This window comes from Lineus longissimus, chromosome 1 (genome assembly GCF_910592395.1).
Source record: "Lineus longissimus chromosome 1, tnLinLong1.2, whole genome shotgun sequence".
Taxonomy (NCBI): domain Eukaryota; kingdom Metazoa; phylum Nemertea; class Pilidiophora; order Heteronemertea; family Lineidae; genus Lineus; species Lineus longissimus.
The window spans coordinates 19,551,393-19,566,747 of NC_088308.1; the positions used below are offsets into that span (position 1 = coordinate 19,551,393).

Consider the following 15,355-nt stretch of genomic DNA (forward strand, 5'->3'; position numbering starts at 1 on the left):
TCGTGTACCAGTGTGAGACAATTGTCACAACCACCAGTGAGACAGATTACACTACTACCTGTGTTGTTATCAATACATTATTGGGCCTTCGTGTACCAGTGCGAGACAATTGTCACAACCACCAGTGAGACAGATTACACTACAACCTGTGTTGTTATCAATACATTATTGGGCCTTCATGTGCCAGTGTGAGACAATTGTCACAACCACCAGTGAGATAGATAACACTACTACCCGTGTTGTTATCAATACATTATTGGGCCTTCGTGTACCAGTGTGAGACAATTGTTACAACCACCAGTGAGACAGATTACACTACTACCTGTGTTGTTATCAATACATTATTTGGCCTTCATGTACCAGTGCGAGACAATTGTCACAACCACCAGTGAGACAGATTACACTACCACCTGTGTTGTTATCAATACATTATTGGGCCTTCATGTGCCAGTGTGAAACAATTGTCACAACCACCAGTGAGACAGATTACACTACTACCTGTGTTGTTATCAATACATTATTGGGCCTTCATCAACTAGAGCAATCGATATTATGGTTTTTTGTCCTCATGCGAGACAAATGTCAAAACCACCACTTGGTTTATTCAGGCATGGAGCTTAAAAACAAATTTATCGGTTTTAAGGAAAAATGACAGAGCAGAGGAGGGGCAGAGTTCTTATCATCACGGAATTCTATCGAATGACACATCATGATGATGGGGGAAAGGGTCAGGAGAGTAAAAACGAATCACCAAGAATTTCGAGGATTGGAAAGCAGATTATTAACAAATATTCTGAAACTTTCCATTACCAAATTTTTAAATAGACAGTGAACTTTATTAACCTTATAGTGGTTCTGAGCCTTGTTATGAAACCGAATCTGAGCCTGTTTTTACTTCTATGTATTATATGACGATAAACTTCCTGAACAAACAACTTGACAACTGACCTTTCTGATTATCAATCTATTGGGTCGTATTGGAGTGCCATTTATAATCAGGCGACATAAAATTCAATGCATTCTTCATGAGCTTGACAGGTGTTGTCTGGGTATATGTGACGGATATGAAATTTGAGCTATCCAGGCAATATATGGCCCAAGTCACTGATCTAGTTCTTAATAATATATATTTTTATTCATCTTTTTTTTGTACAAGTCCTTTATTCGTAAAAATCTTAAAGGGATAGACACAAAGAATCAGTGCCGTAAAAATTAAGCATGAGAACCTCTACCAGTAATACAAATACTTTACATTGGAAATGTCGATGAAATTTCAATGTGACTTCTAATCATGTCAGAAACATCAAAGGCTGACCCCATGAGCGTAAAAGAAACTTATAAGCGTAAAAGCATAAAACTGTACATTTTTACATGTATATTTAACGTTTTTCCTAGTTTCGACTAGGTCTATCTATAAATATCACAGTTGCCTCTGGCTTCTTCTCATAATGAATGTACAATGTTCTACATAAAAATTCTTCAATGAATTTCTACACGTTTGATATCCACCAGGTTATCTACCGCAAATGCAACTTGTCTTTCAATGACTCTCCAGTTCACTTATTGACGAAAACATCATCCGGGTCAACTCCCACAGTGATTGAGTTCATAACTCGCACCTGACATCATATAAGATCTCTGACTAGATGGATAAGATCCTGGTGTACTTGTAGTAGCTTGGAATGGCTCATGTTTTCGTTTCTCAAAATCCTCCTGTATTTTCATCTTGCTATCGAATTCCTTCCGATACTGAGTATGCAGTTGCTCTATCACCATATCCTTCTCTTTCACCTGGTTAAAAAATAAAGATGAATTCAAACACAATTGCCTCAATATTTTACTGATACAAACCAGCATTTTTTGGACGAAGTACCAGGCCTTGAGGGGTTATAAAAGTAGCGGGCTGTTTTAGCCTCTGGTCAGGGTATATAGGACAGCCACCTACTTTGACCAAAACATTCTGTGAGTAGAGAGACTGGAAAACAGTAAACAGCCGCCTGATTTTGTGAAAAATCCAGGAACTCCAAAAACCAATAAACCCCCTAGACCCGACTGTAAACCCTTTCTGCTGTATTTGTCATGACAAAACTTTGCGTCCATTGGTTCGATTTTTGATGTTTGCATAGGCTGGAAGTATGCAGTATTTGTTGGAGATGTCCAGTTTTCGTAATCATGAAAATGTTCTGCTCAAAGTTGTCCAACTCCAAAAAATAGCATGTTCTTCTCAGAAAAAGAGAGCAACTGAGAATATGGAAAATGCCACAACAATTTTTTCAACTCTAAAAAATTGCATGTTCCGCTCAGAAAAAGAGAACAACTGAGACTACATGGAAAATGCCACAACAAGTTTTTCAATCATTTTCTGGTCATATCCTAAAATGAGAGAATGCTAAAAAAAACTCACCTGACGTGCAAGCTTTTCATTTGTGGCTCTGATTATTGTAAACTTGGTATCCCACGAGATCTCCTTCTTTTTCTGCTGCTCTTTCTCGGCATGGAAGTCCTCCTCATAGACCTTAACCTACAAGAAAACGGGGAGACATTTTAAACTCTTTTTCAATGGGAAGGTGCTGCACATGCAAGTTAATTTCCATAAAGCGGATCATTCCATATTACTTTGATTAAACTTGAAACACATTAATTCTACACCATCTTGCCAAAAATAATTTCACAACGAAAAATAATTGTCACATTAACACAGTTTTTTACGGACAGTGTCAGTATATTCATCCTAAGAAACTATTACCATGATTGTCAGGCAAAAAAAATTCTTCAATTGATTAGGAGATCCGTTGCAAATTTCACCTGAAACAGAAATTTGAAAACTGCCCCACCTGCTCTTTAAGCAGCCAGCATTCTTCCTCAACTTTTCTATTTTTATCCTTTTCTGCATTCAGGAGTTGCTGCAAAGCATCTTGGCGCGGGTCAATTATTTCGTCCACTGTATGGTGTATCACATGACCATTTCCATCGGAAATCAACATGCTGTTGACTCTCTTGAGCTCTTGCCTTAGATGTAATTTCTCCTTCTCCAGGGCCTGTATGTGCCTGTCCTGAAATATGGAACAAGGAGGGGTCACTCTAGATGCTGAATACGGTCCAGACAATGTCAGTAGTACATCCGACATATTGTCAAATCAGTCTTTGATACAATTACAAACACTGCATGAAATAAGCAGAATGATCAATAACAGCAGTCTACATCTGTATCTGTATGTCTAAAAGCAAGTTGTGCATGATATACCTTATGGTATTAAAGTAAAACTGATACACAAACATGTATGGACAGTTTGCATTGTTAGCAAGTACTACTTATAGTAGAGATCTCGGTTTCAGAATGCGTTTTGGAAGAAGTTTGATGAATATACAGGTACAGTATGTCTTATTGACCTTTTTGCCAAGCACCAAGACCAAGGTCATTATCTTTTAGAAATTCCTTCATATATTAGTAATACTTCATTGCAATAACAAAGAACTGTTTGCAAAGAGGGTGAATAATCTCATTGAACGTGTCATGTTCTGTTGAGGTCATCAAGGGTATACTGAAACTGAAACTATATTGCACACATGTACAAACAGTGACTGATATAATCAGTACATGACCTGGTCCAAAGCTATCAATTAGAGGGCATTACACCAATACAAAAGTGGGATGGAGAAATTTCAGTATTTTTTTGCACAGTGAACCTCGATCCCTACGGGGTCACCTTAGCTCTAAAATGTACGCTCTGACTTAACATGTATCAAAAACAATTCCATTCAATTTGATGTGTATAAGGACACATTTTGTACCTTTACATGTTTAACTAAGGTATGTATTTCTTAGACTCACAGGGACCTAAAAAAAGGTTTACTGTATTTCTAATAATATGCTGAAGAAGTTCACTAATCGACTAATTCTTACCAATTGGGTAAAGTCTCCAGAAGACTGTCGCATTGCCAGCTCTTTTTTCACAGCTGCCAGTTGCCGTTTCAACATTACATTCTCCTTAGAGACTTTAAAGAAAAGATCTGAAGAAACTTCATCTGGAACAGGAATATGTCTATGACCCCTTGAGATAGAATTGTCACGATTGCTGCTACTCTGCATCGGAATTTTACAGTCAAAATCTGAACCTTCCATCAAAGGAAGAGTCCGATGGCCACACTGACCTTCACTCTGCCAATCAACACTAGTCCGAAATTGGTCTCCAACTCTGTTATTTCCGGGCATATCTTCACAAGTTTTCTGTATTTGGTAAAAACCTGCAGTAAGTTTATCAAGGTTGAAGTCTCCTAAAGGAATACTCGTCACCTCAGCCACAGGTGATCCTCGTTCAACACCTGCTTTGTCGTCACTACAAGCACCTTCCCTCTTCACCCGTTGCTTCAGAACGCCTGAAGAAACAACAGGCGTCTGTTCTTTAACACTCCCTCCTCGCTTCATTGTGATGGTGAAGCAGAAAGGTTAATGATCGTTGAGACTTTTCAATGGCAATTAGAAAACAGGAAAAATCTCCAGAAAATGATGAGTATCCTGATCCTTATCATCCGCATAAAAATCCTGCAGACATTTTCTTGACTCAACCACTCCTTAGTTGATCAGTAACCTGGAAAACAACATCATATGGTAAAAACCACAAATAAGTTTGATTCTTATGAATTAGTCAGACTTTTCAGACTCGGCAAAAAATAAATCACATATTGTGTACCACCACCAGTAAAACCTACCATAAACTAACCATTGCCCATATGGCAAATTTTTGGTTTTCACAAAGTGCCCCCTGTGGTTAAACAGTGAATCAGATCAGGTTGGATTTTAAAAGCAAACAACTACCACCATTTTACTGAATCCCACTTAAAGATAGGTGTCTACCGAAAAGGTCCTGGCCAGTTTTTGGTCCATCCAAGGCATACAGAGAGCCAAAATGTCTTTAATTAGCCAACTGACCCACTGTATGCCTCAAATCCCCGTGATTCTCCCAATCATACCTGGAAACCAAAAAAGTACATAAACATTCTTTCACACTATTTTAATTCAATGCATTCTTACCTCTTTGTTGAAGGTCACAGAATTACGAAATGAAACGTAAATTTGAAGTTGCTAAAGAATGTCGCAAACAAGGAAAGAAACAGAGACTTAAAATCTTCTTTTATCTAGTACTGTTGAGATATGAAATAGATTGATATGAAACTGAAACTGAAACTGAATTCTGAATCTGGAACTGGTTCTAGACCTAGATGTGGGTTTTCCCCTCCCCATATCTATCCTGGAGAATGAAGAGCATTTCCTTTCAAAAGCTTTGCAATGGTAACTAAAGGCATCCAAAGAAAGTCGGCGGTGTATTGTACGCGCCGGTCAACGATCCAAAGGTTGACCGCGCTCAACGTTGCTTAACTTCCCACTCTGGGGCCAACGCGCCAACCACTGGGCCATAAAGGAATTCCCTCATTTACAGCTAAACTTCATATATTTCACTCCTCTTCAATAATCAGATTCAACTCATGTAATAGTTGTCACATGACTGTGACATTTTCCTGTAAAAAAACTACAAAGAATGCTTTTGATACTCAGATTTCTCACGTGGCTGTGTTCTAGATATAGACTAGTAAATCATTTCAAAAAGCTTTCACTGACACGAACCGATTAATTTAATCATTATGGTTCATTTAAGTTCAATGAGAAGGAAAGTCAAAATAAAATGAAAATCTTATGCATGCTCCTTTGTTGTGCTTTGTAGGAAACTTATCACTTTCTTATACTTGCCCATTCTGGTGTAAAATGTAGGGCCAGAAAGGCTTAAGCAATTAACAGAGGTAACACTGCTATAGCACTGCTGGTCTAGTTATGTCCGCAACATGACTCTCAAGACAAGACGCCCCTCCCTTTTTATGTGTACATATAACTACAATTTTGCTAGTCCTCAGTTCTATCAGCCTAAACTGGAATATCACAGTAGCTTCTGGCCTCATCTTCTCATTCCATCAAATCCCACCAAACTGTGAACAGACACTGAACAGAGCAAGCAGCAGGAGTCGAGAGTTTTCACATACCAGTGCATCTAGCATTCACAATTAAATTGTCTTTACACCGATTGCTCCCAGAATATCGGTTCACCTAATTGAATTAGATGTCAGAAAACAAAGAGCACAGATAATCCATAATGAGTGTATTTGACAAATTCGGGCAAGATTTGGTGGGACAATTAGCAAGCAATACAAATGAAATAGTTTATAATACAAGTGAATGTTTATAATGCAAGGTTAATAAGCAACAGGAATACAATTCTTGATAAATGTCACCTTCAACCAGAAAGGTCGTGTCTACCCTTTTGTCAGGCAGCAATACAAATGCCCAACTGACTGTTCTTTTTGTCCCAACAGTATATTGGTATCCTTGTTTACAAAACAATTTCAAAACTCTAGATGAATCTACTCTTGTGTTTGACATCCAACAGGGTTCCTTCTGTGACATGTCTCAAGATGATTGTCCAGTTTACTCATTGAGACAAACGTCAACGAGCAAACCTCACACTGAATGAGTTCAAAACTCGCATCTGACATCATAGATCTCTGACTAGATGGATAAGGTCCTGGTATACTTGTAGTAGCTTTGGATGGCTCATGTTTTCGTTTCTCAAAGTCCTCCTGTATTTTCATCTTGCTCTGGAATTCCTTCTGATACTGAGCCTGCAATCGCATAACCTCCATTTTTTCCTCTTTCACCTGGATAAGAATTTGGAGACAAAATTCAAAATCTGATTCCTCAAACCCGTCTTTGAGAACTCAGTTATACATGTATACACTGTGAGCCTTTCCCACTGTGTTTGTCAAGACAAGACTTCACATCGATTACTTTAGTGAATGGTTCGATTTTCTTTGAAGCACAGGGGGGAAGCATGAAGTCTTTTTGTTGAAGTTGTCCAACTCTCAAAATCATGAAAATGTTCTACTCGGTCAAACTTGTCCAACTCTCAAAAATTGAAAATGTTCTGCTAACAAAACATACCAAGGGTGTGAGGTAAGAACAGACCCACAGCAGTTCTGTCAATCATTTTCTGGTCATATTGACCAGATTTGTTAGCTACAATGAGGGGAAATGCTGATAAAGCTCACCTCACGTTTAAGCTTCTCATTCAAGGCTCTTTCCCTTGTAAACTTATGATCCCATTGGCTCTCCTTCTTCCTCCATTCCCCTTTCTCAGCTTCGTAATCACCACGGAAAGTCTCCACCTACAAGAAAAAAGAAAATTAGAGCTCTGTTTGGTTTCAAAAGTATACTTCTTCATCAGATTGACTTATCAATGGAACATAGACAGCTCAAAATCCAACAATCAATACCTCAGGCACCACAAAAGATGGGAGTGGCATCAAAATGTACATGTAGCTGAACATGTAAACTCAAATACCCCAAATGCAAATAAATGTATATCTCAGGACTGCAATATTCATGTTTAAAATGATTATGGACATCATACTGTAGTTTCATGAAAATAACACCACTTCGGGATATTCAAGGCCCGGCCTCTTCTCTCGAGTCTATTCACCAGAGGTAACCAATGAGTGTTTTCGCTGGCCCTTGTGATGGCTCAGCCGAGCTGTCACGGTTACCCTAAACCACTTATTACCGCAGCCCTGTTGATTCGAAGTGTTGTGGGCCTACTGGTCGATGAGTGCGCATGTGGAATGACGTAAATGGTAAGGCCACTCGCCGACCGTTTATACAGGTTGTCTCATAAAACTGAAGCACCTTTTAGATTGATCCAAACCCCCCAAAACAAAAAAAGTCCTTATTGAAACTCTGAAGAAAAATCTACAAATGCTTTCATTAGTAAAGCAAAGTGATATTCAGGCAATGTTAGTAGTCACGAAATTCCGAAGAAAAACGAGGAGCTCATCCTCTGTTTTTCTACAACCCTCTTTTTTTGATTTAGACTCCCTAGGCCAACGTGGGAGAAAACAGAATCGAAGTTTCTAGGATTTGTGGTTTTCTTGAGGAATTCTAGGGCCTCTTAGGCCTATAAATGAAGCCCCACTGAGGGTACCCACATTGCAGACAACCTGTGCGACAGTGGATGCTGTAGAGCTGCTGAGAAAACGACGCCGGCGCTACACCGTGACAGAAAAACTTGCCTACCTGAGAGACCAGAAGGAGGCACTGGTGAACGGTACGGTGCGCAGTATGAGAGAGTTCGCCGCCAACTATAACATCCCCTGGGAGACGTTTAGAAGGTGGAATCTCGAGGACCTCGAGCAGAAGCAAGAAGAAGGGCATGGCCGGAAAAAGACGGTGATGGAGCCCCGTGATCCGTTATGGCCACATGTTGAGGACCAGCTTTACCAATGGCTGCAGCAGATGAGAGAGCATCGCCTCGCAGTCTCCGTTCTCGACATTCAAGATAAGGCGTTGGTAGTGTGGCAAAGCTGGTGGAACGAGTTAGCCCAAGATGTCAGAGAAGGGATTCAGCATTGTCACCCTCAGCTATGGGATTTCGACGCATCCATAGGCTGGGTGGAGTGCTTGATGAAGAGACGCCACGTGTCCCTACGGAAGGTGGCCAAGAATACAACGACCGTCCCCGCTGATGCTGCTGCAAGGATCCAGACCTTCCGAGATGCGGTTACTGGGAGCATTGATCGTCTTGATATACAGATGCGGTTCTTCTTTAACATGGACCAAACCTTTGTCCTGTTTGATATGAGAACCATGTACACGGCCAACACCACGGGGGAGAAGGCCATAGACGTCTGATCATCCAGGTCCAATACTAAGTTGGGATGCACCGTCACCCTCTGCATCGCAGCCTCTGGAGCAAAGTTGCCGGCGCACATCACCTTCCCCAGAAGAGGTTTCGTCCGGATGTTTGCAGCCCTCCAAGACAACCCACCAGCAGATGTAAAGATTACCCTATCGGAAACTGGTTGGATGAGGGAGGAAACGGCGCACAAGTGGTTAGATGAAGTCCTATCACCCTACATCACCGACAACGAGACCGACCAGTTCCTGTTAATCGTCGATCATTATCAGGTCCACCGGACAGAGAACTTCTGGATGAGAGTCCGCGACATGAGAGGCAGCCTGGATTACGTACCTGCTGGTTGCACATCCCTCGTACAACCGTTAGACGTTGCAGTCATGAAGTCCTTCAAATGTCACGTACGGTGACAATGGAAATCGTGGAAGAAGGACCACACGGACGAAAGAGGAGACTGCCCTCACATCGGCCTGAGAGACGTGACCAACATCATCAGAGATGCCTGGGATGGTGTTGATGAGGACGTTATCGTCAACTGATTTGAAGCATCGTTTCAACCAAGGCCAATCGAAGCTGGACCACATGCTATCTTGGAGGAAGAAGAGGAGACTGCCGTGGATGGACCAGAGTTCGTGACTGTAGTCGAGGAGGACATTGTGATGGACTTGAATTGACTGTGGGTGTTGTGAATGATTGTGGGTACGATTCTGAAAGCTGGACAATCTAATAATGTGTATCTTTAGCTTTGAAAAAAAATTGAATCGGGATTTGCATTGTTCTTTTTTATTCCTTCACTGATCACTTCGGACAAGACTGTACATTCAGAGGGATGTTCGGTTTTGTCTCCAGATATGTGACGGACAACTTCTCATTCTTACCAATTTCGCACTGCAAAGTATCTTTGAAAGCCCGAAGCTGGTAAGGGATGATAAGACCCGAAGACATGCTCCATTACCTCCCTGAGCAGTGCCTCACTTTGAAAGGGCAGGTCAGTCCCTAAAACCAGCAGAAGCCAATATGTCAGTTGGGCTTTTTTCATGGACACCCTGTACACTATCAGCCATTAGCACTGGGACACCCTTTACACTACCAATGACGATTAGTTGAAAATGTTCTGGGACACTCAGTACAATGGCCGAAGACCCGATCCCATTATCCCATTCATAGGAGACCTACGAATCGGTTTCAACAACCCAAACAATAAGGATTGGACTCAAAACTGAAGCATATTGGATATGAGGCCTGGACAACCCTCTCTGGAATCCCAGCCAATGATCGGCCTTCTCAACAGCTCTGTTCGCCACCCTATGAGTTAGGGGCGGCGACACCGACGGTTAATGAAGAGGTGTTATTTTCATGAAACTACAGTATATTCATTGGCACAGATCACCGTAAAGGCCCGATTCCACCAGGGAGTTGCAGTTGCCATCTCACATGAAAACATGACACCAGCAATTTTGGGAATTAGAAATTACCTGCAAATGTAGTTGGCCTCCTATGATGTTACTTCTGCTTCCCACCATCTATGCTGGCGGGTAATTTGAATCAGGCCATGCAGTTGAAAAAATCATTTATGTTCTTAGCTGACAAGACATTGTTGGAAAGTTTGCATTTTGCAGGTCTTGTCACACAATGCTCCGAGATCACAAAGACCCTTTGACAAGCTCTATAGACTGCCAGTTGTGAAGGTGGGGATTGAAGTTCTCGTTCTGATTGAGATTATTACAGACAGAAAAAATCAGAAAGATTTTCCAACCTGATGTCTAAGATGCTTGCATTCTTCCACAAGTGCTTTATTTTTGTCCTTTTCTGCTTTCAGGAGTTTCTGCAACCCATTTTCACTAGCTTCAAACATTTCGTTCATTGTACGGTGCATTTCCTACAAAAGAGAAACAAAATATTATTATCATATGCTAAGGTCCAACATGAACAGGGATGTCAACTACATGTACAGGAGAGTTTTCTTGACAGGATATCAAAGTACAGTGGAACCTAGCGGACACCTCTCTATTAAGCACAACCTCTCTATTATAAAGGACACTAGTTTTGGTCCCAAATTAGTAGTTTCCTTTCAATTTGACCTCTCTAATTAGGACACCTCTCTATTAAGGATAGCACTTGTCAGTCCCGAGGGTGTCCTTAATAGAGAGGTGCTACTGTATAGTGCTCACTAACCCGAGCTTCTCTTTCAAATTTGTTCTTCTCCATCAAATACTCGTGATTGCTGGCTTCCAGCCTCTCTATCTTGTAAATCATACCATCAATGCTAGGGGCTACCACAACGCTAGTCTCAGGGGATGGATTATGCTGGAAGATGAAAACAGAAAATGAAGGGCCAAGTGAAACGCTTTTACACACCTGTCATGCCATTGCATCATGATGCATGGTACTGGTAATGACAATTTCCTGCAAAAGTCACTGAAATGGCCAGTAGCAACACAGAGTTGTCAATAAGAGTTCAAAGTTTCAGATTACCCCTAACCGTCAAGGAGAATATAAACTGCTGTCAATACGGTCCAAGCCATCATATCAGGAGTAAGTCAAACTGGCCCAGGTTGAGTAATAATTTGCAGTGCCTCCATAAAAGGTGTCAGAATTACCAGTTACATTGTACAATATGCAACAATTGAAATACATACCTGAACATCAATTCTTGGTAACATGTGCTGAGCTTCATCCAGTCTACTTTCAAGAACAGCTATTTTATTTGAAAGCCGTTCATTTTCTTGTCTGAGAAGGATGTCCTCCTTCAGTTGCATCGGCCTACCATTTTCATCCAAAATGAGCTCGCTGCTGGTATCCTTGATATTTTGTCTTAGACGAAAGTTCTCATTCTCTAGCACCTGCCTCCGACTCTCCTGAAATATGGAACAAGAAGGGGCGGGGTCACTCTAGATGTCCAGTACGGTCCAGACAACAATGGCAGCAGCACGTCTGACATATTTTCATAAAAATTAATTATAAAACAGTCCAAAGTACATATGAAAAATATTATCAAAGCTAGATCTATCAAAGCTAGACAATTGGCATGTTTGGGATGGTCTGCAGTGTGCAAGTGCTCAAACAGCTGTTATGTGAGCAATCAATGTTCCTCCTTTTTTCTGTGAAATGAACACAGGAAAAATCCAATAGAATGATTTCAAGGACGTCATCACAGGCCATGTTGGAGGGACAGACAAAAGAAAGCAGTCCCAAAAGACCATTTGATTCAGTTAAGTCAGGCATAACAAATCATTGTTCTGCCCTCCAACATGCCTGACCGTGAAAACACTTTATTGCATGTACGTGTATATGTAATCTGATATCTTGTTAGGATGACATCATCTGACATCTTAAAAGACAGATGTCAGAATCATACCAGACTGCTGTCAGAACGACATCAGATTTTCCTATGATGTTATTTCTGCTTCCCACCATCTATGCTGGCGGGTAATTTGAATCAGGCCATGCAGTTGAAAAAATCATTTATGTTCTTAGCTGACAAGACATTGTTGGAAAGTTTGCATTTTGCAGGTCTTGTCACACAATGCTCCGAGATCACAAAGACCCTTTGACAAGCTCTATAGACTACCAGTTATAAAGGTGGGGATTGAAGTTCTCATTCTGATTGAGACGATTACAGACAGAAAAAATCAGAAAGATTTTCCAACCTGATGTCTAAGATGCTTGCATTCTTCCACAAGTGCTTTATTTTTGTCCTTTTCTGCTTTCAGGAGTTTCTGCAACTCATTTTCACTAGCTTCAAACATTTCGTTCATTGTACGGTACATTTCCTACAAAAGAGAAACAAAATATTATTATCATATGCTAAGGTCCAACATGAACAGGGATGTCAACTACATGTACAGGAGAGTTTTCTTGACAGGATATCAAAGTATAGTGCTCACTAACCCGAACTTCTCTTTCAAGTTTGTTCTTCTCCATCAAATACTCGTGATTGCTGGCTTCCAGCCTCTCTATCTTGTAAATCATACCATCAATGCTAGGGGCTACCACAACGCTAGTCTCAGGGGATGGATTATGCTGGAAGATGAAAACAGAAAATGAAGGGCCAAGTGAAACGCTTTTTCACACCTGTCACGCCATTGCATCATGATGCATGGTACAGGTAATGACAATTTCATGCAAAAGTTACTGAAATGGCCAGTAGCAACAAAGAGTTGTCAATAAGAGTTCAAAGTTTCAGATTACCCCTAACGGTCAAGGAGAATATAAACTGCTGTCAATACGGTCTAAGCCATCATATCAGGAGTAAGTCAAACTGGCCCAGGTTGAGTAATAATAATATGCAGTGCCTCCATAAAGGTGTCAGAATTACCAGTTACATTGTACAATATGCAACAATTGAAATACATACCTGAACATCAATTCTTGGTAACATGTGCTGAGCTTCATCCAGTCTACTTTCAAGAACAGCTATTTTATTTGAAAGCCGTTCATTTTCTTGTCTGAGAAGGATGTCCTCCTTCAGTTGCATCGGCCTACCATTTTCATCCAAAATGAGCTCGCTGCTGGTACCCTTGATATTTTGTCTTAGACGAAAGTTCTCATTCTCTAGCACCTGCCTCCGACTCTCCTGAAATATGGAACAAGAAGGGGCGGGGTCACTCTAGATGTCCAGTACGGTCCAGACAACAATGGCAGCAGCACGTCTGACATATTTTCATAAAAATTAATTATAAAACAGTCCAAAGTACATATGAAAAATATTATCAAAGCTAGATCTATCAAAGCTAGACAATTGGCATGTTTGGGATGGTCTGCAGTGTGCAAGTGCTCAAACAGTTGTTATGTGAGCAATCAATGTTCCTCCTTTTTGCTGTGAAATGAACACATGAAAAATCCAATAGAATGGTTTCACGTGACATCATCACAGGCCATGTTGGAGGCACAGACAAAAGACCATTTGATTCAGTTAAGTCAGGCATAACAAATCATTGTTCTGCCCTCCAACATCAGGCTGACCGTGAAAACACTTTATTGCATGTACATGTAATCTGATATCTTGTTAGGATGACATGATCTGACATCTTAAAAGACAGATGTCAGGATCAAACCAGACTGCTGTCAGAACGACATCAGATTTTCCTTAAATTGAATATAGAAGACAGAATATTATGATGGATTTATGGTTTCATGATAGCAGTTGAAGAAAGCCATCACCACATTATACTACTCAGGCACAAAAGCCTCAACCAGCTCATACCGATTGGGCAAAGTCTTCATCAGATGGTTTCCTTGCCAGCTCACATTCCAGAACTGCCACTTGCTGTCTCAGAGCCTCATTTTCCTTACTGACTTTTTGAAAAATATCTGAAGAAACACCATCTGTACCAGTATTACGCCTAGGATCCTCTAAAATAGCATCATCACTATTGCTGATTTTCTGCTTTGCAAATCTTCTGTCTCTCTCAATATTACATGTAGCACCGTCAAACGAATCTCCAAGTTGAAGATGAGTCATGTCCCCACATTGACCTTCACTTTGACTTTCAACACTCATCTGAAATTTGTCTCTAATTCCGTTATTTTCAGTCATATTTTCATTTTTCCTTTGTATCATTTGGTCTGAGTCTCTAGCAAATCTGTGACCACTATCACGGACCTCGTCTCCCACAGGAACAATTATCTTCTCATCCACAGATGATTCACCTTCAACACATGTGTTGTAGCTATCATAACTACCGCTCTCAATGCTTTGGCTCAGAACACTTAAAGACACATTAGGTCTTTTTTCTTCAATACTTCCTTCTTGACTCATACTCATAGTTATGATGAAGCAGGAAAGTTCAGTGTCAGCTAATCTGAAAGTTTTTTTGGTTATGACTCCTTGCCGACAATTTTTAAATTTTCCACTTCTCAGTTGATCAGTAACCTGGAACAAAAATTTGACACTACATGAATATATATCAAGTAACATAGGACAATATTTTACCATAATTGAAAACCAGAATAGTACAATGTAAGGAAAGGAGTAATGATTGAACCATTGTGCAAATGTCCCGATTAACAGGACCTCAGTGGATTCCTACTCCTTCTACCTTGACCTTTCATGGCCATTTTCACAATCTTTTTAGATCTACCCCTTAACGAAACTTGATTCATAGCCCCGCATCCGTCCTCACACACGACAGACACGAGAGTGTCCGAATCAAACTTGTTTGAGGACTCGGAGTCCGAATAAAGACTCATCTAGAACTGATATTTGTTCGAGAACAAGGAGTCAAATATAACTGAGATCTCACTCTCAGTCAGCCGCGCATCCAAAAATGTACACAGATATTCTACCACACTTATCAATTACGGCAGTACTGCCGCTACAAAGTAAATACTCACACTTGTCAATTGGTTAGTGCATGTTTACCTAATTTGTTGTAACATGTAAATCGTAGTTTTGCCAGAGCAGGACTGCCAGGAGACCATAAATTATAATAGTCGAGCCAGAAACCGAAATTGAGTCTAAACAAGATTATGGGTTTTCCCCATATATGGAGCGCTGATGGACCATAAAATCAGTTTGCTGAGTTGGGTTGATCACGTGGTTGATTTCAGGCCAGTGTACTGCGTGTCTTGGGCAGGACACTTTACACTCTCGAAGTGGGATCTCAGGTAAACTTTTT

The 15,355-nt window shown here is 40.6% G+C and overlaps 2 protein-coding genes across 8 annotated transcripts; both read right to left on the reverse strand.

The window, feature by feature from the left end:
• Positions 1-1,108: 1,108 nt before the first annotated feature.
• Positions 1,109-6,081, reverse strand: LOC135490664 (uncharacterized). 3 transcript variants are annotated; one of them, XM_064775987.1, is made up of 5 exons: positions 5,033-6,081; positions 3,905-4,589; positions 2,835-3,053; positions 2,405-2,521; positions 1,109-1,791 (listed from the first exon to the last, which is right to left on the reverse strand). In XM_064775987.1, the coding sequence occupies exons 2-5, from the start codon at positions 4,424-4,426 to the stop codon at positions 1,585-1,587; spliced, it is 1,065 nt and encodes a 354-aa protein (XP_064632057.1). In that variant the 5' UTR covers positions 4,427-4,589; positions 5,033-6,081; the 3' UTR covers positions 1,109-1,584. The 3 variants fall into 3 exon arrangements, with proteins under 3 accessions (XP_064632057.1, XP_064632076.1, XP_064632067.1); XM_064776006.1 differs by lacking the exon at positions 5,033-6,081 and adding an exon at positions 4,856-4,996; XM_064775997.1 differs by lacking the exon at positions 5,033-6,081 and adding an exon at positions 4,711-4,844.
• A 126-nt stretch (positions 6,082-6,207) lies between these two features.
• On the reverse strand, positions 6,208-15,199 carry LOC135490641 (DNA ligase 1-like). Of its 5 annotated transcripts, none has more exons than XM_064775948.1 (10): positions 15,100-15,199; positions 13,942-14,610; positions 13,093-13,311; positions 12,627-12,758; positions 12,386-12,508; positions 11,375-11,593; positions 10,911-11,042; positions 10,492-10,614; positions 7,096-7,212; positions 6,208-6,705 (listed from the first exon to the last, which is right to left on the reverse strand). In XM_064775948.1, the coding sequence occupies exons 2-10, from the start codon at positions 14,500-14,502 to the stop codon at positions 6,412-6,414; spliced, it is 1,920 nt and encodes a 639-aa protein (XP_064632018.1). In that variant the 5' UTR covers positions 14,503-14,610; positions 15,100-15,199; the 3' UTR covers positions 6,208-6,411. The 5 variants fall into 5 exon arrangements, with proteins under 5 accessions (XP_064632018.1, XP_064632026.1, XP_064632010.1 ...); XM_064775956.1 differs by having other exon boundaries at positions 14,035-14,610; positions 15,072-15,199; XM_064775940.1 differs by having other exon boundaries at positions 15,072-15,199.
• Positions 15,200-15,355: the final 156 nt, after the last annotated feature.

Excerpts from the sequence above, each read along its gene's own strand:
- LOC135490664 (XM_064775987.1), bottom strand. The coding sequence starts at position 4,426 with ATGAAGCGAGGAGGGAGTGTTAAAGAACAGACGCCTGTTGTTTCTTCA. Across the intron at positions 3,054-3,904 it reads CTGGAGACTTTACCCAATTG|GACAGGCACATACAGGCCCT; the intron begins GTAAGAATTAGT and ends TCCATATTTCAG. Across the intron at positions 1,792-2,404 it reads ATGAAAAGCTTGCACGTCAG|GTGAAAGAGAAGGATATGGT; the intron begins GTGAGTTTTTTT and ends TTTTTTAACCAG.
- LOC135490641 (XM_064775948.1), bottom strand. The coding sequence starts at position 14,502 with ATGAGTATGAGTCAAGAAGGAAGTATTGAAGAAAAAAGACCTAATGTG. Across the intron at positions 12,759-13,092 it reads TACCAAGAATTGATGTTCAG|CATAATCCATCCCCTGAGAC; the intron begins GTATGTATTTCA and ends TTCATCTTCCAG. Across the intron at positions 11,043-11,374 it reads TACCAAGAATTGATGTTCAG|CATAATCCATCCCCTGAGAC; the intron begins GTATGTATTTCA and ends TTCATCTTCCAG.